General features: G+C 49.1%; 4 protein-coding genes and 1 long non-coding RNA gene across 14 annotated transcripts; 1 reads left to right on the plus strand and 4 right to left on the minus strand.

Annotated features, from left to right (window-relative positions):
• Positions 1–71: 71 nt before the first annotated feature.
• LOC136190502 (uncharacterized) lies at positions 72–1,502 on the minus strand. Its single transcript, XM_065978685.1, has 9 exons — positions 1,360–1,502; positions 1,154–1,307; positions 1,033–1,101; positions 908–973; positions 773–845; positions 677–724; positions 485–621; positions 365–430; positions 72–315 (listed from the first exon to the last, which is right to left on the minus strand). Exons 1-9 carry the CDS (start codon positions 1,415–1,417, stop codon positions 141–143), a joined length of 846 nt encoding a protein of 281 aa, XP_065834757.1. The 5' UTR covers positions 1,418–1,502; the 3' UTR covers positions 72–140.
• Positions 1,469–9,458, minus strand: LOC136190453 (putative leucine-rich repeat-containing protein DDB_G0290503). The gene is made up of 9 exons (XM_065978605.1): positions 8,824–9,458; positions 2,904–8,686; positions 2,736–2,838; positions 2,534–2,683; positions 2,381–2,479; positions 2,215–2,328; positions 1,960–2,160; positions 1,797–1,901; positions 1,469–1,744 (listed from the first exon to the last, which is right to left on the minus strand). Exons 1-9 carry the CDS (start codon positions 9,388–9,390, stop codon positions 1,721–1,723), a joined length of 7,146 nt encoding a protein of 2,381 aa, XP_065834677.1. The 5' UTR covers positions 9,391–9,458; the 3' UTR covers positions 1,469–1,720.
• Positions 9,459–9,522: 64 nt separating this feature from the next.
• Positions 9,523–17,549, minus strand: LOC136190456 (receptor-type tyrosine-protein phosphatase S-like). Of its 5 annotated transcripts, none has more exons than XM_065978613.1 (34): positions 17,233–17,543; positions 16,737–17,174; positions 16,269–16,679; positions 15,815–16,213; positions 15,498–15,761; positions 15,121–15,441; positions 14,777–15,064; positions 14,406–14,726; positions 14,129–14,352; positions 14,014–14,080; positions 13,847–13,953; positions 13,579–13,795; positions 13,392–13,497; positions 13,082–13,334; positions 12,997–13,030; positions 12,833–12,944; positions 12,702–12,775; positions 12,339–12,647; positions 12,183–12,283; positions 12,043–12,130; positions 11,910–11,986; positions 11,725–11,859; positions 11,554–11,673; positions 11,334–11,494; positions 11,144–11,279; positions 10,947–11,096; positions 10,785–10,884; positions 10,668–10,729; positions 10,484–10,615; positions 10,298–10,423; positions 10,109–10,248; positions 9,915–10,050; positions 9,774–9,863; positions 9,523–9,710 (listed from the first exon to the last, which is right to left on the minus strand). In XM_065978613.1, exons 1-33 carry the CDS (start codon positions 17,300–17,302, stop codon positions 9,786–9,788), a joined length of 5,757 nt encoding a protein of 1,918 aa, XP_065834685.1. In that variant the 5' UTR covers positions 17,303–17,543; the 3' UTR covers positions 9,523–9,710; positions 9,774–9,785. The 5 variants fall into 5 exon arrangements, 4 of the variants coding, with proteins under 4 accessions (XP_065834685.1, XP_065834683.1, XP_065834684.1 ...); XM_065978611.1 differs by having other exon boundaries at positions 9,770–9,863; XM_065978612.1 differs by having other exon boundaries at positions 9,767–9,863.
• Positions 16,767–22,677, plus strand: LOC136190473 (uncharacterized). Of its 6 annotated transcripts, XR_010670565.1 has the most exons (25): positions 16,767–17,445; positions 17,511–17,574; positions 17,633–17,709; positions 17,770–18,019; positions 18,072–18,143; positions 18,205–18,264; positions 18,314–18,391; positions 18,449–18,520; positions 18,570–18,641; positions 18,696–18,779; positions 18,829–18,897; positions 18,953–19,024; positions 19,079–19,150; positions 19,212–19,283; positions 19,338–19,406; positions 19,463–19,531; positions 19,586–19,657; positions 19,713–19,784; positions 19,836–19,916; positions 19,970–20,026; positions 20,075–20,277; positions 20,334–22,088; positions 22,151–22,321; positions 22,394–22,520; positions 22,569–22,677. XR_010670565.1 is itself a non-coding variant. In XM_065978636.1 (24 exons), the coding sequence occupies exons 4-23, from the start codon at positions 17,826–17,828 to the stop codon at positions 22,306–22,308; spliced, it is 3,453 nt and encodes a 1,150-aa protein (XP_065834708.1). In that variant the 5' UTR covers positions 16,767–17,445; positions 17,511–17,574; positions 17,633–17,709; positions 17,770–17,825; the 3' UTR covers positions 22,309–22,321; positions 22,548–22,677. The 6 variants fall into 6 exon arrangements, 2 of the variants coding, with proteins under 2 accessions (XP_065834708.1, XP_065834707.1); XR_010670563.1 differs by having other exon boundaries at positions 22,151–22,520; XR_010670564.1 differs by having other exon boundaries at positions 17,511–17,570; positions 22,151–22,520.
• On the minus strand, positions 18,814–19,547 carry LOC136190516 (uncharacterized). Its single transcript, XR_010670575.1, has 3 exons — positions 19,269–19,547; positions 18,962–19,215; positions 18,814–18,893 (listed from the first exon to the last, which is right to left on the minus strand). It is a non-coding gene; the product is annotated as an uncharacterized lncRNA (long non-coding RNA).
• Positions 22,678–22,727: the final 50 nt, after the last annotated feature.

A 22,727-nucleotide genomic window follows, 5' to 3' on the forward strand; every position in this document is an offset into this window, starting at 1 on the left:
TATGTTGTGGCGCGGTGGGTTGGCCTTAGTACTCATGTTCTCATTCAAGATTTCAACCGAGGTCCAGAAAGCGCAATTACGAGACTTGTGATGTCCTATTATTTAAAAATCATTCAACTTATTCTTTCTGTGTAAAAATTCTAATCTCGAAAGCCAAGTTCCGAAACCTTTCTTTGGGCCCACTGCATCACAACCATGCTTGAGCCATTTGCTAGAAAGCTTCGAATACTGCCTGGACCAAGACCTCGATAGAGACCAGAAAGGCCGCCCTTTTCCCTGACAGTCAATTTCATTCTTCTCCAAAGTGACATTTTCCTAAGACTTTCCTTAAAATCGTGTACTCCTAATGAATTAAAACACAAACCCTCCGTATCCTGCTTGGACCTGAGACTTCATATTTTCAAATGGCCACACTAGCCACCAAGCGCCTCTGTGTGCAAACAGTAAAGAAATTGCATCATAATTTCAAGGCATTCATGCGTACGTTGCTGCCACTCCAGAAATCAAAAATGGTCCCAAAGTAGTCTTGAACAAATCAGGCTGAGTTCGACGAAGATAGTCAACAGTGATGAAATAGCTCGTCATGAGTCCAGCAGTTCGTATCCAGGTAACCCCAAAACCCTTTGAGAAGCAATAGCTAAGTAAAGAAATGCAATAACACTCCTATTAGTAGCACCTGATACAAATGCCGAACATCCCAAGCTTGACCCGTCTGTCGTCTAACCTGAGCAAGAAAAAATCAGCACACAGCAATCGCATCTTAAGAAGCTACTTTCGCATATTCCAAAGGCGTTTCAATTATAGATCTCGACGTTGCCGCCAGAAGACCCCCTATAATAACCCGCCTGCGTCATAAAAAAGCAATAATACGAGTGAAATTTCTGCTACACATCGAAACGTTACTAACAATTGCAATCCCTGCAGAACAGGCAGAGCCATTTCGGACGCAAACGTACCGTCCATGTACGTGTATCTGCATCCACGAAAGGGTAATCAAGATCTATGCAGTCTAGCGTAATGCGACAAACGTACGCCGCTTCAAAAACAGCGAATTGCACGGACCGAAATATTCCGGATCCCATCAGTGGTGGCATGGCACCTCTGCAGAAAATCGACACCTAGGTCTAAGGAACGAACAAAGGGGCCTCTCTACCGATAGAGACCACGAATCCCGTCTCGCTGCAGCGTTTTCGTGAACGACTGGAACATGGTCGTTCGTTCGAATCCCGCCTGCGCCTGCATCTTTGTCTTGATCGTGTCGAACGGATGACCGACGACGACGCTTGTCGTTCCATAGAGAATTCCAACTGGAATTGATCGATGGAGTATAATAACGCTGTTCTAATATTTGTGCTGTACCTCCGAGACCAATAAAACCCTCCTTCACCCAGTGTGTCCGCTGTTCGTTGTGCGTCATCGGTCATCGGTCATTGGAATTGCCCGTACAGACACTTCCAAACTTCCAAACTTCCAAACACAATGTATTTATTGCTCAATACAGTGCTAGAAACAAAAGAAGCAGGTTAACAACAATGGTAATATGTAATAAGAAAAGTATTGTCAGTGCAACTAGAGACGCAACACTTTCGACACAATCTAATGGCTAACAAATTTCAATCAATTAATTATTAGAGCCCAATTTTGGCACCGCTTCTTCTCAGGAGAGGGATATAGAATCTATTCAATAAAAAATTCGTCTAGTACGGCCCCACGGCGATCATTACGACGTCAGATTAGGACTACCCTGAAAAACAAATAGAAAACTCTCCTCCTTTTATTTACATAAGCTTTATTACTTTTCGGTCAAGAGTAGGACTCATATACACCATGTGAGCATAGAGGAGAGTCGCTATTCCTTCGTGAGGAGTCTCCATGGCAATCTGCAAGGCTGTGCTACCATCCTGTGTAAGAGAGAAGAAAAAAATTAATAAATATTGATCTTAGCCACACGTTTCTTACATTATCCTTAGCACTGACGTTGCAGCTCGGCTGCGCCAGGAGAAGACGCGCGATTTCCTCGTGACCGTGCTCGCAGGCGCACATCAACGCCGTCGATCCGTCCATGTCCTGCACGGAAGCGTCGGCGCGCGCAGCGAGAAGGAGTCGAACGACTTCGACGTTGCCGTGGGTGACGGCGAGCATCAAAGCCGTCTGGCCATCCTAAAAACAGGACAAAAATGAGGATAGAAGTAGAGCGCAATTTCTGTTGCATACTCGCGATGCTTGAACGTTCACGTCGCCGTACAAGTAGAGTTTTCGAAGCACTCTTCTGTCGGTGTGTCCGCCGATTTCGACGGGTGCTGACAGCATGATTGGAGTGTAGCCACCCTGAAGCACGCATTTGCCGCCGAGTAAACACCCTCGGCTTTTTTGTTCTTACCGCATTTTGAAGATCGACGTCGCAATACTGGGTATCAAGCAGAATTTCAACTGACGGGAAGTTTGAGTTCGAGACCAAGTAGTGCAATGCTGTATTGCCCTAAAACGCGCGAGGCTGGCATATCGATCTCTCGTATCTACGATTTTCACTCACGTTGCCGTCAGTGCAGTTGATAACAAATTTGAGTAGACTGTGTGAGAATTGAGCCAACGCCTTTACCCATTTCTTCAAGTCCGGTTCCGAGCACTGTGCCGTGCTAGTCAGCGTAAACCAGTGACGCTTAATCGTATTCACATTGGAAATCTGAAAAAGAAAATATTGTATCTTTTTGAACGGTACCGCGTACTCCTCTCACTTCAGTTGTCGTTTCAGGCTTCTTTTCTTTCTCCAACATTTCCGCCGCGTCAATGCAAGCCTGTCTCAACGCTGGACTAAGTCCTGCGGCTACAGCAAAATCCCTATACACAAAAGCAACGTTACTGAAGACAAGAGTATATACATATATACACGTCGTCCAACTCACTCTCGTCCCTCAGAATCTTCGTCTGGATTGGGCAAAAACGAGAGTCGTTTCGGCAAGCGATCCAACTCGCCCCGCGCGGCTTCGTCCGTTCGTTGACGCCGTCGCAAAATCACTTCGCCATTTTCGGTCGTCTTCATTCCGCCGCCGGTCGGCGACGTCGGCGACTCTCGTCTCACGCGCGCCAGTTCATCCTGCAATTCCTCAAGTCGAGTCTCTAGCTCTTTGATTCGACCGCCGAGCGCCGTCACCACGCCGCGTTCCGGCGTAGACGCTCTTCGTTTCGAACTTTTCGTCGTCGAAGTCGCCGCCGCCGCCGCCGCCGCTGCCTTGGAAGATGCCCCGGCACCTTTCAACTTATTGATTTCGCTCTGCAACACTTCGTTTTCCTTCAGCAATTCGGCGACGTGAGCTTCCAAGCTGACGCACTCCGTCTTGAGATTCTCCGCCTGTTCAGCGCGTCGAATCGCCACCTCTTCGTTCTTTCGAAGCGTCTTGATCTTCTCCGTCTGCTCCTCGATCTTCCGACGATCTTTCTCGCGTCGGCTCTGCAATTTATTGTTCTCCTCCTCGAGCTCGAGAACCAAATCGTTCAGATGTACGAGATCCTTCGATTCCTCCTTCATCTGTCGTTGACTGGTGCCGTAATCGTCGAGTCGCTTCTGCAATTGCTGATTGTCCTTCTCCAGCTCCGCTATGACTTGTTTCAGCGAGGCAATGTCCTGAGCGCCGCGTTCGGCGTGATCTTGCTTGTCCTGATCGACCAATAGCATGAGGTTTTGATTGGCTAGTTTCAATTCGCGAACGTCGGAGACGAGATACTCGCGATCCTGACCCAGTTCCTGATTCTTCTGCTTCCAAACGGCGATTTCGAGTTCGAGTTCGCGAATTTCTCTGTGTAACATTTTCACTTCGCCTTCGAAGCTCTTCACTTCCTTCTGCTTGAATTTCACTTGTTCCTGAAGCAGGGGCACCTGTTTGCTGTGCAATTTCTGCACGGATATCTCGTCCTGTAAGTCGTCGACTTGCATTTCGAGAGTGCGACACTTTTTCGCCAAATCTATCGCCTCTTGCGCTCTGACGTCGGACAATTGCTTCTGCTGCTGAATGACGGGCAATTGCTGTTCGTAATCTTGCAGTTTCCATTCTAATTGAGCCTTCTCTTGATCCAATTCCTTGATGTCTTCCATGCGACTCGTGAGCGACTCGAGTTTCTTTCTCAACGTCTTGTTCTCCTCCTGCAATTTCGAATTTTTCTCCGTAATCGCCGGAATGCTCTTCTCCATTTCGTCGATCACTATCTGAATCTGACGATTCTCCGCGCGCGATTGGCTCACCGACTCCTCGAGAAGCTTCACCTTGTCCTTCATCAGTCGATTCTCCGATCGAAGCAACTCGACCTCGTCGGCGTCCAACAGACCAGAGCGCGACTCGGGCCAAGCGCTACGCTCCACCGTAACGACCGAATTCGAACTCTTCTCCGCTTCCGCCACTAATTCCTTCACCTTCGCCTCTAGTTCAGTAACCGTTCGTTCTTTTGTTTTCAGAAGCGTTTCTTTCTCGGCTAAAGCGCGCTCGTTTTCGGCGAGGCGCTTCGCATTCGCCGCCTCCGCTTCCTCGATGGTCTTCTTCAGCTCGCCGATTACGCGATCCTGCGCCTCTTTCGTTTTGCGCGCGTCTTCGCTCGCTTCGGCCTTCTCCGATCTCAGGCTAGTCATTTGATCGTCGGCCGCTTCGGTCTCCTTCTGCAGGCTGACGATTTTCGATCGCGCCTCGCGTAGATCCTCGCGAAGCGCCGCATTGGAGTCCTGCAATTGTCTCAACTGTTTCTCGCTGTCGCGTAGCGACTTCGAGACGACGTCGAGCTCGTCTCCCGTTCCTTTCAAATCGGCGAGACGACGTTCGAGATCGCGTTTCTCTTCGTCTAAATCGGCTCTCGCCTTTCGCGTCTCGTCGAGGTCGGTTTTGAGTCGCGCGCTCTCGTCGCCCAGTCCGGACAGATTGATGTTGAGCAGCTGAACTTGACCCTCCAAATCCAATTTCTCCTTCTCCAACACGAGCGACTCCTCTTTCATCTTCGGAATCGTTTCGTCTTCGTACTGCTGCAAGCGTCGTCGCATGTCGACGTTTTTCTCCTGCAACAGTCGCATCGTCTCGCGCTGTTCGCCGGTCAATTGAACGGCCTTCGCCTGCGCCGACGCCAGTTCGTCGACACGCTCCTCGAGCGTCGTCTTCGCTTCCGTCAAGTCGGAATTCTCGCGCTCCAAATCGCCAACGCGTCCGGAAACGCTGTATAGACTCGTCGTCAATTGCGTTATTTCGACGTCCTTTTCGCTTAGCGACGCGTCCAGTTCGTCGCAACGCTTCGCCAACTGATCGGCTCTCTCGCTCTCCTTGCGCATGTCGTCGACCCGACTCTCCAATTCGACGACACTTCGTCGCGTTTCGTCGTAATCCCTCCTGACGTCGTTCGACTCTTTCTCTCGAACGACGATCTTTTCGCTGAGCACTTTCACCTCCTCCGTCATTCGTTCGCACTTGATTGCCGCCTCGTTTTTCTCGCGCTTTTCCTTGTCCAACTGCTGCGCCAATCGCTCGACGTCGTCCTTCAGTTCGGCATTCGTTTTCTCCTCAATCAAAAGTCGTCCTTCGCTCGCGCTCAACTGAACTTGCAAATCGTCGACCGTTTCCCGAAGTCGTCTCGTCTCCTCGCTCGCCGCCGGCAACTCGCTTTGAAGCTCGTCGATTCGATTCTGAAGCTGTTCGATGCGCAATTCGCGCTGCGCTATTTCCGATCCGAACGCCAATTCCTTCTCCCTCAGCAGCCGATCGTGCTCCAATCCCAAACGATCCCACTCCGCTTCTCGCGTCGCCAACGTCTCGCGCACCTCCTTCACCCGATCGCCCAAGCGATCGATCTCGGCTTCGTGGGCCGCTCGAACTCTCTCGAACTCGCTCGCCAGCGCGTCCTTTTCCTTCGTCGCCTTTCGCAGCTCGTCCTCGCCGACGATCGCACGTTCGAGCGCTCGTCGTCGTTCGGCGTCGACGCGCACGACGTCCGACTCCTTCTCCGCAATCGTCTCCGTCAACTGTCGTCGTTCCTCGTCGAACGCGCGTCGTTCGCTCTCGAAGGCGACGCCCGTTGCGACGTCGGCTCGCAATCGCGACGCTTCCTCTTCGAGTTCGGCGCACTGGTTACGCGTCGTCGCCAGCAGTTTCTGCAACTCGTCGCATTTCTGCGTCTTCTCGGCGTTCACCTCCTCCAAATAGTTGAAATGTTCGTCCATCGCTTGGCGTCGTTCCTCGACCACGTTCTCGACGTCTGTCAACTGCCGCTGAAATTTCTCCTGCACGGCGAGTATGACCTCCTGCTCCTTCAGCTCCAACGCCAATCGATGTTTCTCGTCCGACGTCGACTCCAAGATGTGAAGTCGACTTTCAAGCACGCGTTTCTCGCTCTGCAACGTCTGCACTTCGTCCTTGAGATCGTTCACCAACGCTTCGCCGTCGTTGACGTCGACTTTGAGCTCGGCCGACTGCTGCTCTTCCAGCTTGAGAGCGCGCAACACGCGATCGACTTCGTGCTGAATGTTCTTATTCTGTTCCTCGGCGTCTTTCGCCTTCTGCCACAGAAGACTATTCTCCACGCGAAGACCGCGAACCGTTTCGAGCAATTCGTGCTTCTCGATGGCGAGCTGTTCGTTCTCCGTTCCCAGCGACGTCACCGAACGACTCTCGTTGTGAAGACGACGCTCGAGCGACGCCAATTCCTCGACGTAATCGTGCATTTTCGCCTGAGCGGCGTCGAGTTCGCCCTTCGCTACCTTGTACGCGCATCGCGTCTGCTCCTGATCGCGCTCGAGCATCACGCAGCGCGACTCCAACGACTGGAGTCGACTCTGCGTCTCCTCGATCACTTCGGCCGCGTGGGCGACGCTGTCAACTTGCGAGTCGGGCAGGCCGCACGTACGCTGCAATTCGGTCATGCGAACGAAGACGTCGTCTAAGGCGTCGCGCAGCGAACGAAGTTCCGTCACTTCGGCTTCCGTCTCGCGCAGTCGCGTCGTCGTTTCGCTCAGCGTCGCGTTCAGCGCGTCGACGCGCTTCTTTTCCGACGCCAATTCGACCGTCGCTTTTTCGTCGATCGTCGCCTTTCGTCGCTCCATCAATAGTCGCCGATTTTGCTGCTTCAGACGATTATTCTCGGCCGACAATTGTTCCTTTTCCACGCCCATTTCGCGCGTAACACTCTGCAATTGGCCGCCGAGCGATTGACGCTCCTCCGCCAAAATCGTCTTCAAGTTGTTCACCGACTGGGCGAGTCCGGCGCACTCGCCACGCAGACGTTCAACCGTCTTTTTCAATTTCATATTCTCGTCCATCAATTTGATTTGATACGCGGAGCCGGTCGCACTGCTCTCCGGCGACGTCATCATCATCCCCGAGCTATCGAGCGACGAAAAGCTGCCGGACGGCGTCGAAACGAGCGGACTCGCCGATCTCGCGGGACTCTGCGCGGTGACGGCGGCGGCAAATTGCTGCTGTTGCTGTTGCTGAAGAGCGACGACCTGCGCTTCGAGTCGTCGTTTGTCCTCTTCGAGTCGTCCGAGCTGGGTTTTGAGTTTGGGAATTGCTTTCACCTGCTGTTCCGATTCCTTCCACTTCGCTATAGCGCTGTCGGCGACTTGCGTGAGAAGCGTCGCGTCGGTCGAGTTCTTCTGAAGACGTCGGACGTCCTTTTCGAGTGCGACGTTTCGCGCGCGAACTTCGCGCAATTCGCGTCGGATTTCGTCGTCGCCGGATCGTCGCTTGAGCGTGCTCTCGCCGGCCGTTCGCCACTTTTCTAGTTCGTCGAGAAGCTCCGCATTTCGACTCTCCAACTCCTTCAGTTGAATCTGAACGACGTCCTGCGCCTGTTTCTCGGGAAAACCGCGCGCTTTCTGACCGAGCACGAGGCCGAATTGTCGCTCTCGCTTCAGCGCGCGATTCTCGTCCTCCAGTTCAACGACGCGCTGTTGAAGCTCGGGAATGCGCCGATTCTCGTCCTGTAGCAATTGCAGACTGACCATACTCGACGACATCGACTTCTTCGCCCCTTTCGACCAATCGCGAACGCCGCCGCCGCCGCCGCTGCCTTCGACGCCGCTCTCCAAATTCAACCGCAACTCCTGTTTCTCCATCTCCAACGCGCCCACCTGATGCCTCAACGCCGGAAGGACCTTGTTCTCCGACTCCAGCATCTGTATTCGAGCCAAAAGCGCGTCCATTTCCGCGCGTATGTCGTTCACGACCGCCGTCGGAATGTTACGCAGCGACGGAAACGGCGACGTCGACATGGAATCCGTACTCGGCGACGGCGACGATTCGTAATGAGAGCCGCCGCCGCCGCCGACGAGCGGACTTTGCTTTACGTCGCGTCGCTCTTCGTCCGTACCTAATTCCGATATAAAAAAATCGCTTCCCATGGAAACGGAACGTCGTAGAGCCGCTTTTGCTTCCTCCGCTTTCGGCTTGTTCTTTTTTCGTCGTACGACGCCGCCCGCGTCGTCGCCGCTTTTCGTCGCCACGAGCGCGGCGGCCAGATGGGTCATTCGTTCCGGACTGGCACTGTGACTTTGTCGTTCGGCTTTTAGACGCGGCGAGCCGTCGGCTACGGTGATGACGGGAGCAAATTGATCGGGACGTCGGATTGGCTTTGGCGGAGGTTGCTTCTTTCTGCCGCCGCCGCCGCCGTCAGACGACCGCATATCCATTTCAGCAAAGGCGGGATTCATAAACATAAATGGCTACAAAGGAAAAAAATTATTTATTGACGCGATCACGTGATATCAATAAAAATGAATTATATTATAGACCCAAATATATTGCGTATATTTTTTCTCCCCCGCGCGCCGTCCCCCTTCCGGTGCAAAGGAAATCTCACCTCGGACTCTTTCCTCTCGTCGTCGGGCCCACTATCCGACGAGCTATCCTCGTCCTCGTCTTCGTCATCGTCGCCTTCGTCGACCGATTGTCGACGCAGAGCGACGATCTGCTTCGTAATCGCCTTGATTTCCATGGCCGTTTCCTCTCGCGATCCTTTGGCATCGCGACTCGCGACCGGCGGCGGCGGCGGCGGCGGCGCTGCCGCCTGCGTCTGTGCTTCCTTTCCGTTCGTCTTGATCGTCGCTGCGTCGTCGTTCTTCGAAACGACGGCGGTGGCGGCGGCGGCGGCGCGCGCAACGTCGCCTGTGAGATCGTCGAGAGACGCTACGGAGTCGGAGAGATTTCCCTTGCCGCCGAATCGGCCCGAATCGACGGCGTCGGCGCGAAAGACGTTCGATCCCGGCGTGAAGTCGGCCGCCGGCGCGTTCGCCATTGCCAAGCGGCGACCGACATCGTCTTTCGGCTGGTCGTCTTTCTTTTTCTTGCTGCTCTTTCGGCTGAATTTCTGACGGAGGACGGAACGAACGCTGCTGCGCTTCGTTTCGCCGCCTGGCTTGCTTGACATTTCGTCCGAGGAGTGCGAAACGGCGTTGACGTTTGTCTGACGGATTGGTCTTTGTGTCCGAGTACGCGTGCGCCGTTTCGCCTACGGGCAGGACAAAGGGGGCCCCACTTATATCCGGTCTCCAAAATTAGGCTTTTTCTGTTTCACTGCATTGTTATGGACTAAGAAAGTAAGCAGAAATGTCAGCAGTGCTGCGGCAGATGAATTGTTAATTATTGCCATCAGGTGCAATTAGAAAAGTTCACGTGAGATGTCCAGAGAAGGTTCTAAATTCCGTACCGTACGAACTTCTGCATTTTGGTTTAGAAAAGATGTTAATTCTAAAGATAGATAGTACATGATTGCAAAGTAAACATGCATGCCATTACATCAGTACCACCTACACCGGCCCGATGTCACACAAATGTTTCCGATCTGTCGACGTCAAAACCGAGATGCTCTAAGGCAGCCATGTAGCAGAAAATGTAGTGCATCTATCAAATCGCTATAGATAACGGTACGGAAAAGAATAATTGAGAACGAACGATTGACGGCAGAATATCAGGATGCTGTGATCGCAAGGTCTTGACGGTTTGAAAAACGTCGACGAAATGCTCGCGATCAAGCCTATCCAAGACGCTACACAGAACAGCAAATGTTCCAGAGCGACCAACGCCGTCACTAAAAGATGACGACTTAATTAATTAATTAATTGAACAATTAAGCAAAGAAGCGTTACTTGCACATCACAACAATAGGATCCATACCGCTGTCCGGAAGCTCCCTTACCATACGTAGCAATGAAAAGAGGTCCGGGCTTTCATTGCTCGATGGCCAATTGAGGTAGTGAAAAACTGTCACCATCCGAATTAGAGACTCCTAAAGGAATTCGTAACAAAGACGATTCCATTGCGAGACGGGAACGTACGTCTGTACGAGTGACTTTTGTCTGTCTTATCACGTAACCGTTGCGAATTGTCTCGCGCTCCGGCACAACTGTAATAGTGCCAAAGACCATGGCGTGATCGACGGGCCAAAAGAGAGCCGAGACTTCCTACAAAAGAAAAAGGAGCGCTCGCAAGGCTAAAGCTTGGGTTTCATTAATTATCTTCACCAAATCATTTTCAAATAATCGCGACAGCATGACAACGACCGAGCACCGATATTCCCACACCATTCGCCAAAAATCAGCGCACGTGTCCTGAAAGGGACCCTGGGTGGCAATGAAAGTCCTCCTAAAGCCGTCCTGACAAAAAGATAAAACAATGCAAAAAAAAAGACCGCGCATGCAGGCAAACCGATAGTTTATAAGCATTGATATAGTTTGAGGGTGGGGACAGGAAAACGAGGCTTTGATCAGCTTCAATGAGAGAGAACTGAGACCTGACTAACTGCCAAGCTGCTGCGGCACTTACGAGCAATTAAGTCATCGTATCGATTTTTGACTGCATTCGCATCACTGCCCGCTATATGATAGGTAAAGTCTTCTGCTTTGCTGCTGGTTTCGTCTAAGCGCTAAGAACAAAGCGTGCTTCTTTCTTATATATAGTCATGTTTGAATATGAATAGACGTTTACTCGATATTCTTCTTCCCATCCCGTCCTCCCCGTTTCGGGTTCGATTGCGGCCAGACGCCTGATGGTCGCGTCGAGCTTGGAGGCGTAAATTCTTGTGTACCTGTACCTCAGATGTTCGAGCACAACACGATGACAACACATGTATTGAACCTTTAAGAAAAAAGCTCCAAGGTGCAATAAAACGCCATAAAAGATACCTCCGTTTGGACCATTCCAGGCCGCCATCGTCTCATTTCGCGAATCGACGCAAACATGCTAACCGCATCGCTTTTGGCCAATTGTCGCAATGCAAAATCGATAGCAATGTAGGCACCCGTTCGTCCTGCGCCTTCTCTGCATACAAAGAATTCCCAGCACCAAATAGTACTAAAAGATATGACAACTCACGTGCAATGTATCACCATAGGACTGAAGTCTTTTAGAGAATCGTGATGGGATCGTACTCTCTTTACAAAAGACAACAAAGATGATGGATTCGGTGGCATCAAAGCGGTCCACGTGGAAAAATGAAACTGCATTACGGTGCGATGACTGCTACCGACTACACTCTAAAAACGAAAAAAATTCTTTCAAGACATACATATAAAAGAAATGCGCAGCACCGTACCTTGCTGACACCGAACTCGCGCTCAAAGAAGTCAGGCATCGCAGATACTTCTTTGACTACGACTTGTACTTTCCCGTAGCGGGCTTCGTCGTCGTCCGGCCAATACTTGACGAATTGAGACTATATAAAAGAGACCTCCGGTGAAATGTAAAAGCGTCGGTATAAGCTCACTGCTTCCAGCTCCTCCGAGCTTGTGAGCATCACAATCGTCTGAACGTTTTCTTGCCAAATCATCCGCCAAAAATCTCGAACCGTTTGTTCCATTGGTCCTTGAGATGCAATGTAGGCGAGCGGTTCCTCAAACCCCTAAAAAACTCGAGGATTGCAATAAAGCGTCTGTGTGCCAGTTTACAAACATTTATCACTGAAGCATTGATGTAATCGGAAGCCACGATTTCATCGGCAACGCCTAGCTTGACTCGACTGTGATCGTCTAAAAATTTAAAAAGAATGTATTTCCACATCTTTCGTTTCTATTTATTTATTTACAAGGAAGAACGTGAATATAGGCATTCTTTTCGCGATTTTGTTTCTCCGTTGCTGCGACCGTTGGAAACGCTTTCTCCGGATCTAGCATCTACACGCGCGCACAAAATGAAACGTGAAAATTCGCCAATCGTCCGACTCACGTCAAATTCTTTCAGAAATCCGTCGTTTTCGTTAGCGCGTCGCTTTTCCACGTGATCTTCAAACGACCTTGCCGAAACGGTGCTCGCCTGAGAAAACCTTCCTATAGAAGAGTTGCAAAAAAAAACATGCCAACGCTGGTACAACAAAGACCCCACTTCTCCTCTTTCTCCGCCGAAAAATCTTCAACGCTATCTGACAAAACGTCGTGCCAGCGCAATTCGTCGCGCAGCACTGATACACGCCGGCGTCGCTCGATTGAACGCCAGCGATCTGCAGCGATCCGTTCGCCAATATCTTTGCGCGAGGTCCGACGGCGGGCCTGCCGTCGACGTTCCACCGTATGCTCGGTCGCGGACGTCCCGTGACGAGAACGCCGATAATGGCCGTCTCGCCGAGCGCCGCTTTGACTTCTCCTGACGGATCGGCTGATCGAGCGGAGGGCATGCTGAAATCGTCAAGTGCCACTGAAACCGGCACGCATGTTTGACGGATTATACGATGGTCGCATTGTCATATACCTATGTCGTAGACAGGATCGATAAGGCGTAGATGTTGTAGCCGTGCGGAGTTCTTCCGAGTCCTCTTGCGAGATCTATCCAAGTGGGAAATGGCATTGTTGCTCTACAAGTGCAATAGAAATCTTGCCTACGTCAAACAGAGCCACGATACGAGTAGAAGTAAAAAGACTACCGCCGCCACAGCTTCAACAATGCCGATCATGACAAGTGTATGTGGGCAGTCTTTGACGACGACCAAATAACCTTGAAAAGGAACGGTGAACGTCAGCTAAGCGGCACAGAAAAGTACTTATACATTTTTCTTCCAAATACGATGTCCTATGAAGTAGCTAAGAAACAGGAAATATAGCTTCCTTGTGGCTTACTTTTAGGTTACTTACCGTTCCGTCATTCGCTTTTGCAAACGATCTCAATGCGCATTTGTAATGCGTTTCGGTCTTTAGGCGAGCGTTCAAAAACCCACCATACAATTTATCATCGCCGAGTGAGAGCGATTGGGGTATGTCGGTGTAATTGAACTGAGCGGCGACGTAGGGCTGAGTCGACAGATGAGAATAGTTTCCCACGGGGAGAAGGTCTAGGTCGGTGAACGAGTTGTTTTCGTCAGCAGCGGTAACCAAAAGCTGAACGAAACTATAAAAGAACATCGGTGTATAGTCCGCACTTGACGACATGCACGTAGCTGCGTACTCGATGCTTCTTCTTATATTTGACGGCTGATTAAGGCTTACGTTCAACGTATCTGACAGAGTGCTGCATTGATCGCTACTATTTCCAAATAGCGGTCGCATGAGCGCTAAAGATAAGATCAAGGTTATTGCTACAAATGCCCAAAACGTCGTACTAGCTACAAAGAGGGTTCTATGCAATATCTTACTTGAAGTTCGAGTAATGATATTGATCGGATCACTGCTATTGCCCTTTCCTTTCACCGTGCAAGCGTTTACTGTAAACGAAAATAGAGTGACGGGAAGAAGACCAGTGACGTTGACAAAGGCAGGTGGAGCGTGGTTCGCAGCTAGCAAACAGCGATTCATTGATACGGTCTTCGTCTCCCACGCTTCGGTATACTGTTTAGCACCTTGGTAACAAACCTAGTGACAAAACGTAGTAGAAGAATTCACGCAGTTCCATTGTATTCTTACACTATATCGAATAATTTGTCCTTGAGGACGTTCGGGTGACTGCCATTTAATTATAACGGAAGTATCGCTCACATTGGAGAGGGTTACATTTAGCGGCCTACTTGGCACTAAAAAACATAAGGACGGTATATACAAAACACAAGATTTGCGTCGGGCCGTCGACTTACGTCCTTGATCAGTGGTTCCAAACGCAGATGCACTAGTTGGTCCCATGAACTGGGTCTTAGCTTGTACCTTAGGGAGATTACGTAAAAACGACGAAATTTTAATTAGAGTCCTAACTTTAGCTTCAAATTCTGTGTACACTGGTAAACCAGTAAGTAAAAAATTGGTGGCGGGAGTTGGTGCCGATACATTTTCAAAGCTGCCATTATAACCAGAAGGACGATATAGAACAAAATAGAAAAGATTGCCATTCGGCTGCGAAGGCTCAATCCAGCGTATCTGCAGCGTCGACGTGCTATTCGTAACCGTATGCACGCTAACGTTGCGAGGAGCAGACGGCACTAAAAATAACAGTTTGAAAATTGAAATTATTATTTAAAGAACTTTGACTGACCATCTTCTCCTGTTCGGATTATCACCGGAGCCGTGGACTCGCTTTCATACGGACTCCCTTTCCACAGACTTATAGCCGTCATTTGAAGACGATAGCGAGCGAATTTCTGCAGATTTCGCAAGTCCGCTGACGTCTCGTTTCCGGGAACGTCCATCGAAGAGATCGCACGTTTCCGCCGTCGCTCGTTCGCCAAGAGCTCGTAGTAGACTCTGTATGAGAAGATGATCCCATGTGGCCCGGCGTAAACGGGAGCGTCCCAGGCCAAAGCGACGACCGTCGAAGACACCACGGTCACGGAAAAATTAGCCACTTTACTAGCAACTAATAAGAACTTAGAAAGGAATTTCTAACAACATTTTGAGCTTACTGACCATCGGGAAGTGTCTCGATCATAATTGTCAGACTATCGTTGCCACTTTCTGAGGAGCACCACGGTACAACGCCGATTTTGTACTTAGATAGAGGCTCGAGTTCGCGCAGAATGAATCGAAGATCGGTCTGATTTGTTGCCGACACGTTGCCCGCTGTTTCATACCACTGGTCCGTCGTCCGTTTGAATATGACATAGAATAACGTTACGTTATCGACGACGCTCTTCCATTGAAGTTCAGCACTCCGAGAAGAAATTGATGCGTTCAATGAAACGCTTTGACGTCGATCTGCGAACGTTAATTAATCTTTGAAGCAGCACAATAAAAGATTTTTTCCCGCTTACTCAAAACGACAACGTCGGTCCTCTTTGATGTATTTCCCGCTTCGCACCAGTAAGCGCCCGCGTCTTCCCGTTGAATTTGAAAAATGCGGATTTCTACGTCCGACGTCATTTGAGTTGAATTAGTCGAATTGACTTGCGCCACTCCGCTACGAAACGAGACGTCTCTTCCATTCTTCATCAATCGCACGTTCATCTGGGGCAAGGACTTTCCTTTGGCACGCCAAATTAGCGTCAAATTGTCACCGACGTCCACAAACACGATGTCTGGAGGCGACGCTATAAAACGAAAAGAATTGTACGGCCTTCTGAGACGATCCTGCCCTATATCAATGCAAATCAAATCAAAAATCCAACGGTAAAAAAATCGAAAGACAAACCAAAGACGCGAATCGTGGCGTTAGCAAACGTTTTCCCATTCTCGACAATACAGATAAACGTTCCGCTGGTCGTCACGGCCAAGGAGGAACTAAGCGACCCAACGTCGGCTACAGTAATAGCATTGTCAGTCACTTCCTCAGAAGGATCAAGCCAGGAGATTGTGCGTGGCGGCGGGCAACCGGTTGCACGGCAAGTCAACGTTAACGTTTCCCCGTCCCGAATAACAGTCGATTCAAAAATCGGATTAATGATTGGAGGCGACTCTAAGCGAGTCCACCATAAATGTAGCTGGGGGAGAGAAAGTCTCTTTTTTTACCTTCGCAATATTTCGTCTCGTCTAGTTCGACTTCGCAGAGCGTTAGAACATTCTGGTCGTCCTCCTCGACGAGAATCGAAAGCGCTGACGCATTGGGCGGACAAGCGTACGTCGTCCAAGTGGCCACCGTCGACGAGCGCACACACGATACGGAGCCATCCAAAAGAACCGAAACGTTACGAAAAGACGACGACGATTGGGAGAGAATTCGAACGCGGGAAACGTTTCTACGTTCAGCCAATAGAAGTTGCCACCATTTGCCTGTGACGTTGCGAGACTGATAGCACTCGATGTCGCTCGTCCCCAGTCCACCGTCGATAGCTTTGAACGGAAGATTCGACGTTCGAAATTGATTCCACGCCGACGCAAGGACGTTGCCGTAGAGATTCAAAATCTGATCTGCACCGGAAGTAAAATTAATTAATTAAAATTGAATTTTCAAAAGATTACCTACCGTACAGCACGTCTATTTCGCACACTTTGAGATCGTTTCGAGTTCTTCTTATGAGGACGTAGTTTGCCAACTGAGGCACGGCACACAGAAAACGACGTCTAATGTTTGGCTTGTAAAGTCCTTTGCCTTCGCACAGATACACGTCTTTCTGCCTCGCTCCGCTGCCCACGCCCACGCTCGTTTGCTTTCCGGTGCCCGCCGCGAATAGCACGTGCACTTCGGTTACGAAGTAGACGCCGCGCAAGTCGACGCGAAGCCATGGAGTCGCGCTTTTGGACCCTGTCTCTGCACACGGGCCACCAGTCCATTGGCCGTCGATAGCCAAATGCGCGCCGCCGCGACCACCAGAGCGCGGGCGCAGGTGCGCTACGGCATCGGCACGCGACCAATTCACGTGCACGGGGTTGACATCTAGAGAGACGCGCACGCTTCACCCGCGCGCTCATTGGTTCTCGGATAAAGAATTACCGCGATTTATAATCACTTCGCACACGACGAGATGTGAGGGCTTCGACGACGAGGTGACCGTGATGTTGACGTAGCGTCCCGCTGCCTTGGGCGGGCACGAGAATTCGACGAGATCGCTGGTATTGGCGTCTGCACGCCTGCACGAAATCGTCGCGATCGCCGTTTCGGCTCGAATGCCCACGGCGAGACGCTTCGCCACGAAAACCGGTGCAAAGCGCTTCACCGGCACTATTAGGACGTTTCGTAGCGGAGCGATGTCCCGCCCGAGGTCGAGAGACCACCATGGGGACGTTTCCAGTTCCGAGGCGAAACAATTAGCTATATACTGACTCGACGAGCCGTCGAGCGCCCAGCGCGGCTCGAGACGCACGCTCTCGGTGTCGACGTAAACGCTGGACGCTCGAACGGCGAGGAAATTGCCGGGAGCGAATGGAATGTCTAAGAAAAGGCGCACGCTACAGAAAACGAAAAAGGAAGGCACCGCGACTTTCCGTACCCTGTGGAACTAGTTTCGCTGCGCGCGTAATACAAGCAAGAGCAATTGTAATTAGAAGGCGTAGCGTCATCTTCGGGCTTTCGATCTCGTCGAAACGATTCCTCGACTCGGTCTCGTCGGAGTTTTTGCGTGGAAAACGAAGTGCAACGTCGTTGCTTGCTCAAAAAGGGCGTTCTATTCACTAGCCGAGCACCTTGAAGTCGTCGCATGATGGTTCCTAATCATAGCCGTGTTGATGATGAAACTGAAATAGTCTATAACGAACATTGTCTTTTTAGCACTTTTTAGCACTGACTATGAGAGCATCTCTTATCTCTAATCTAAGATACTGAGCCTCAGTAGGTAAACTACAATTAATGATCTTGCATGTTGAGTCTGATGGATATTTTGAATGCCTTAGCTCCACGCAACGAAAGTGGCAAGCTACGACAGTTGACTCTACAATGTATAGCTAAATTTTCTCTTTCAATATCCGGTGTAAGTCCTTTCTGTTTCTCTTTCCCCGGAGTGCTTTCACTAGCTGTCACCGTACTTTAGAACTTCCCTAGACTTCAAGGAAATCATTGGCGGTCATTCGCTCGGTCGATGAACTCATGTCAGCTCGACTTCTTGCGCTTCTTCTGCTCTGTTTAATTCGTGACGTCGACGGCTTTTACCATCAGTATCCAGGGTGTCAGCAATGTTCTTGTAATATACAGCTTGGAACTGTTGACTGCTCTGGCTCCGTTTTGTCGTTGATGAGTCTGCCTTTGGCCGACAGTCTTCCCCGAAAAGGAATTCGAATTTTGTTCGTCACAAGACGTGCTATTCCCTTCTTTTACGCAATTCAATTTTTTTAGCAAATTTGACCATAACGCCATCGACTACGTGGACCAAGATTTTTTTCTGCCTTTTGAAGATCTGGTCCAAATGTAAACTCGCCGTGGCGAAAGCCCTCTGTATGTCCATCATTTTGCGTTTGTCTATTTATAGCAGCGGAAATAATAACAGTCTCCGTCAACCTTTCTTCTTGCCGAGACGCCTGAAATCACTGTAAGTTCGTGGTTTTGTGAGACCCTTTGGCACGTCTGTTTGATCATAGACATCTCACTCACAATTTTCTTCAAACGGCGCGGGGCTTCTTCGAAAGCCAAGTCAGTTACGACGATCTCGAATTCATGTAAGAAATCGCACTTCTTCGACTCTGTAAACGGTATCTGTTTTAATTATGTACCAGAGATTTGTCTCAGAACGAAATCAAGCACCTAGAAAGTAGATCATTCTTCAACCTGTCTGGCTTGAATATCTTGTAAATGTGTACCGTGTTTGATTAGACGATGTATAAGTCTTCCTTATAGATCGCTGACTCATAATGGCCTCGAAAAGATAGAATCAGAGGGAATAAGCTATCTTCCTCACTTGTCCTACTTGTATGCATGTCTGTTTTTCATAATGGATTGAGATGAATTTTGGCGTGTGTGTAGAGACCTTGATCACAACAAACTCGAGTCGCTTACAAAGCACTCTTTTGTTTCAGTGGGAGACAGCACCACTCACTGGCTCAAACTGTGACCAATAATGTTTTCCTTTCATTTTTGTCTCTATGTGCTTCTGCAGATCATTTAGAAACAACAGCATCTATCGACTGACGCCGGATTGCCTAGATTTGCCTACTGTTGGGGCTTTGTAAGAGACGAATATCGTGACTTATACATGTAGTTTTGATTTTCTTTACCTACAGGCGTCTTACCTCAAATGCTATTCACGAAGTCGACTACAGAGCGTTTCGTTCTCTCCCCAACCTGTTGGAATTGTAAAGTAGTCATTGGGTATTTTTCAGTTATAATGGCCATATCTCTGTACGTAGAGACTTATCTGGCAACGCCATTAGTCGTTTAGAAGACGGCACGTTCGAGAACCACACGTGGTTCATATCACTGTAAAAGCTTTGAGCACACATTGAGTAACCGCGGTTTTGACTGTTCTGCGGCCTGATTTAGTGATCTATCAGAAAACAACCTGACAACTATAGGTGCAAATGTTTTCAGAAAGAAGACCTTTATCAGCAGTTTGTAGGTATCCGTGCTTTAATTGTTCTCAGTTATTAATCAATTTTTTGACGGCAGTCGTGCTAATGCCAACAGCATAGGATTTCTAACCAATTCATTTCTGGAAACAATTCGAGTTAATAGTCTGTACGTGAGCGTTATTGCTGCCCTTTCGACATGCCTCTATGATTTAATTAATTAAGTGAAATCTCGAAAAACTTTTTGGAAGAACTTCCAGCGTCTCTTTCAAATCAGACAACGCTTCGTCGACTGTGAGGAGAAGTCATCGTTGACTATACGTACAGGCGTCTTATTACCTACTTTAGGCATTGTGCGTATAATAAACTCGTGGCTGTGAGAGCTCACTCATTCAAGCGCTTGAGTAATCTGAAGTTTCTGTAAGTGAACCGCGGGCACGTCCTTTTGTTGTAGAACTTGAACGGATTTTTGCAGAAATTTGATGAGCAACCAAATATCCTACTTTGAAGATGGAGCGTTCTCCGATTTGTTGAACATAAAAAAAATGTATCGTCATATAGAAATGGTATTTCTTTGAAAGCTAACACAGCAATTTAGATATATCCAAGACAACCCGCTTCATCATCTTCCTAGAAATGCATTTCTATTTAATATGTCCCTCGGTCGAGTAACAGAAATGTATGTACTGGTGTCTAATAGCTAAATCGTGAGGTTAATTCCGTGAAACGCAGATATCTTCGATGCTCAGAAACAAACGAAATACCGCTCTTCTCTAACACAACGCACGTGTAAGAAGCTTCGATAGGAAAAGGGCAATACCGACTTCTTCCCCGTAGATATTGTATAACGAAAGCAACAGTGATAACGTTGAAGACAACAATTACATCTGCGCGATACTTATCGACAATGGGTTACAAATGCGAGCTGTTGTCCTTCAGAGACGACGTTATGGGATCAGCTAGCTGCACCCAGTGTCCAGTTGGAACGAAAGGGAGCACGGTCGCTGATGGCCAATCACACTGCTCTGACTGCCCACCAGGTACTACACAAAAAACCGCAATTCAATCATAAAGAATGACCCTCGTCGTCATGCAGGTGGTTTCTACCAAGATGCGGCTGGTAAGAATTCGTGCACGCCTTGCGTAGAAGGAACCTACGTTCCCTTTCACGAAAGTCCAGGCACAAGTGCAGCCGATTGCGTCGTGTGTCCAAAAGGCACAAACACGACGGCACTTGCAAACTACCGCGCCTGTTTCTGCCTCAAAAACTTCTACAGACTCGATCGGTTTGGTTCGTGTTACAGGTGCTCTGAACCCGGACAGAAATGCGTCGACGACTATCTCTCCGTTCAGCCCGGCTACTGGATCAGTTGGAATATATCGAATCATCACAACAGGTCTCAGCTCGAAAACGATTACGTGTTATTCGTCGACAACTTGAAAACGAGGAACAATAGCTATAGGCGCGACAATACCATGAAATTTTTCAAATTATTTCCTAAAATTCATCCTTGTCCAATTGAGGACAGTTGCAATGGAACAAACGGCTCGGTTCGAATTCGAGAAAGAGACATGTGTTCGAAAGGCTACGAAGGTCCGTTGTGCGCAGTCTGTCAACCACGCTACTATTCGTGGTTTCAAAAATGCTATCATTGTCCTGCTGCTTGGAGAACCGGTTTGCAAATTCTTGGCGTTGCGGCGCTCTTTGCTGTCGCTATGCTCATACTGTATTTTGCCGATAAGGCTCGAAGAGATAAAGCAAAGACGCTCGTCGATCACATTGCCGCCAAAATTAAAATCATCATTGGTTTCGGTCAAGTCATGGCCGGAGTGTTTCAAGCACTCGCCTACATACCGTGGCCACATCTAATACTAAAATTTGGAAATTATTTAAAAATACTCGAACTCAACGTCATTGCGGTTGCAACTCCTTCGTGCCTGAGCGACTCGTTGAAACTCAATGCCCTGAAAGCGCCCATTTTCAGCGTCTCGTGCCAGGCGGGAATCCTATGTTTAATATGGACATACTATACAATCAGATACAACGCAATCGCAAAGTGTTTCAAGTCGACTCCAGCGACCGTACGGACTGTATCATTAGCCAGAACGTCGTGCCTACGTAACACCTGGTGGTTACTGTTTGTATCCTGGCCGGCCACTACAGCTCAGATAATGGCCGTTATACCGTACAAACCGTGGACGTGTCACGAACTCTGCCTATCGACCGATAGAGAGAACTCCTTCTGCAGATGGTTTCTCAAAGACGATCTGAGCTTGGAGTGCGACTACGAGTCTAGTTGGAGAGTCCTGTGGATCATTTGCTGGTCTTTGATAGTCTACGTCATTGCTCTTCCCGTGCTTCTCTTCATTGGTCTCTACTTCAAACAGAAACGTACGCGGCGAGCCAAAGACGATGACGGCGAATTAGACGACGAAATGCTTGTTAGTCTGTATCTAAGACCGGTTCCATTTCGCGACAATCTCATACAGTCGCTTCACTTTCTCAACGAGAATTACAAACCGAAGTATTGGTATTGGGAAGTGACGGAATTGCTACGCAAATTCTTGCTGACGTGTGGAATTCAATTTTTCGGACAAACGAGTCACACTAACGTCGCCATAGCGGCGCTACTGGCCAATCTTTTTCTTCTATTGCACGCTCAGCTAAAGCCGAACAAGCGGACGACTGATCACTGGCTACAGCTGACGTCACTGCTTGTCATTTCTCTCAACTTGATGTTGGGAACTCTAATGGCCTTGTCGTATCAGAGCGACAGCGGCGCATCTGATCGAGAAGTCTTTTCCGTATTGGTGTTCGTGGTAAATGGTCTATTTGTTCTCTACGTCATTGGTAGGCCTCAAGTCCCTATACTTTGCTCTGTGTCAAAAACGTACCGGTATATGTTTGTTTAGGCAAGGTGATCGTTGCCTTCATTGTGGCTTGGAAAGAAGTGAAGAAAAATCACAGGAAATTTCAGTTGTACCTCTTTCTCATCTACTTCGTTGACGGAGATACGATTACTGCAGAGGGCACAGAGCTTGTTCCATCAGCAGAAGACACGCCTCTTTAGAAAGAACGATAAGGTGTGAGTGTGTGACTTGCTACTAAACTTCCTTTAGATAGCCTAAAGGCATTCTACTTCCTCTGACGTGTAGATCAATGATTCCGATATGTAGCTGCTTGGGAGGAAATTGAAGCTAGCATTAGAGCTATAGAATCATCTCTCCTAATTAGTGAGCCAGACGACACAATATGCCCCGAGGACAATAGAAGCGTGGGCATGTATGTGGTACTTCCTCTGACGTGTAGATCGATGATTCCGATATGTAGCTGCTTGGGAGGAAATCGAAGCTAGCATCTAAAGCTATAGAATCATCTCTCCTAATTAGTGAGCCAGACTTGAGACCCCACAGCGCCCAAAGAGCGTAGGTGCAGGCGACACAATATGCCCCGAGGACAATAGAAGCGTGGGCATGTATGTGGAGGAGT

The sequence above is a fragment of the Oscarella lobularis genome, chromosome 8 (assembly GCF_947507565.1).
Source record: "Oscarella lobularis chromosome 8, ooOscLobu1.1, whole genome shotgun sequence".
NCBI lineage: Eukaryota > Metazoa > Porifera > Homoscleromorpha > Homosclerophorida > Oscarellidae > Oscarella > Oscarella lobularis.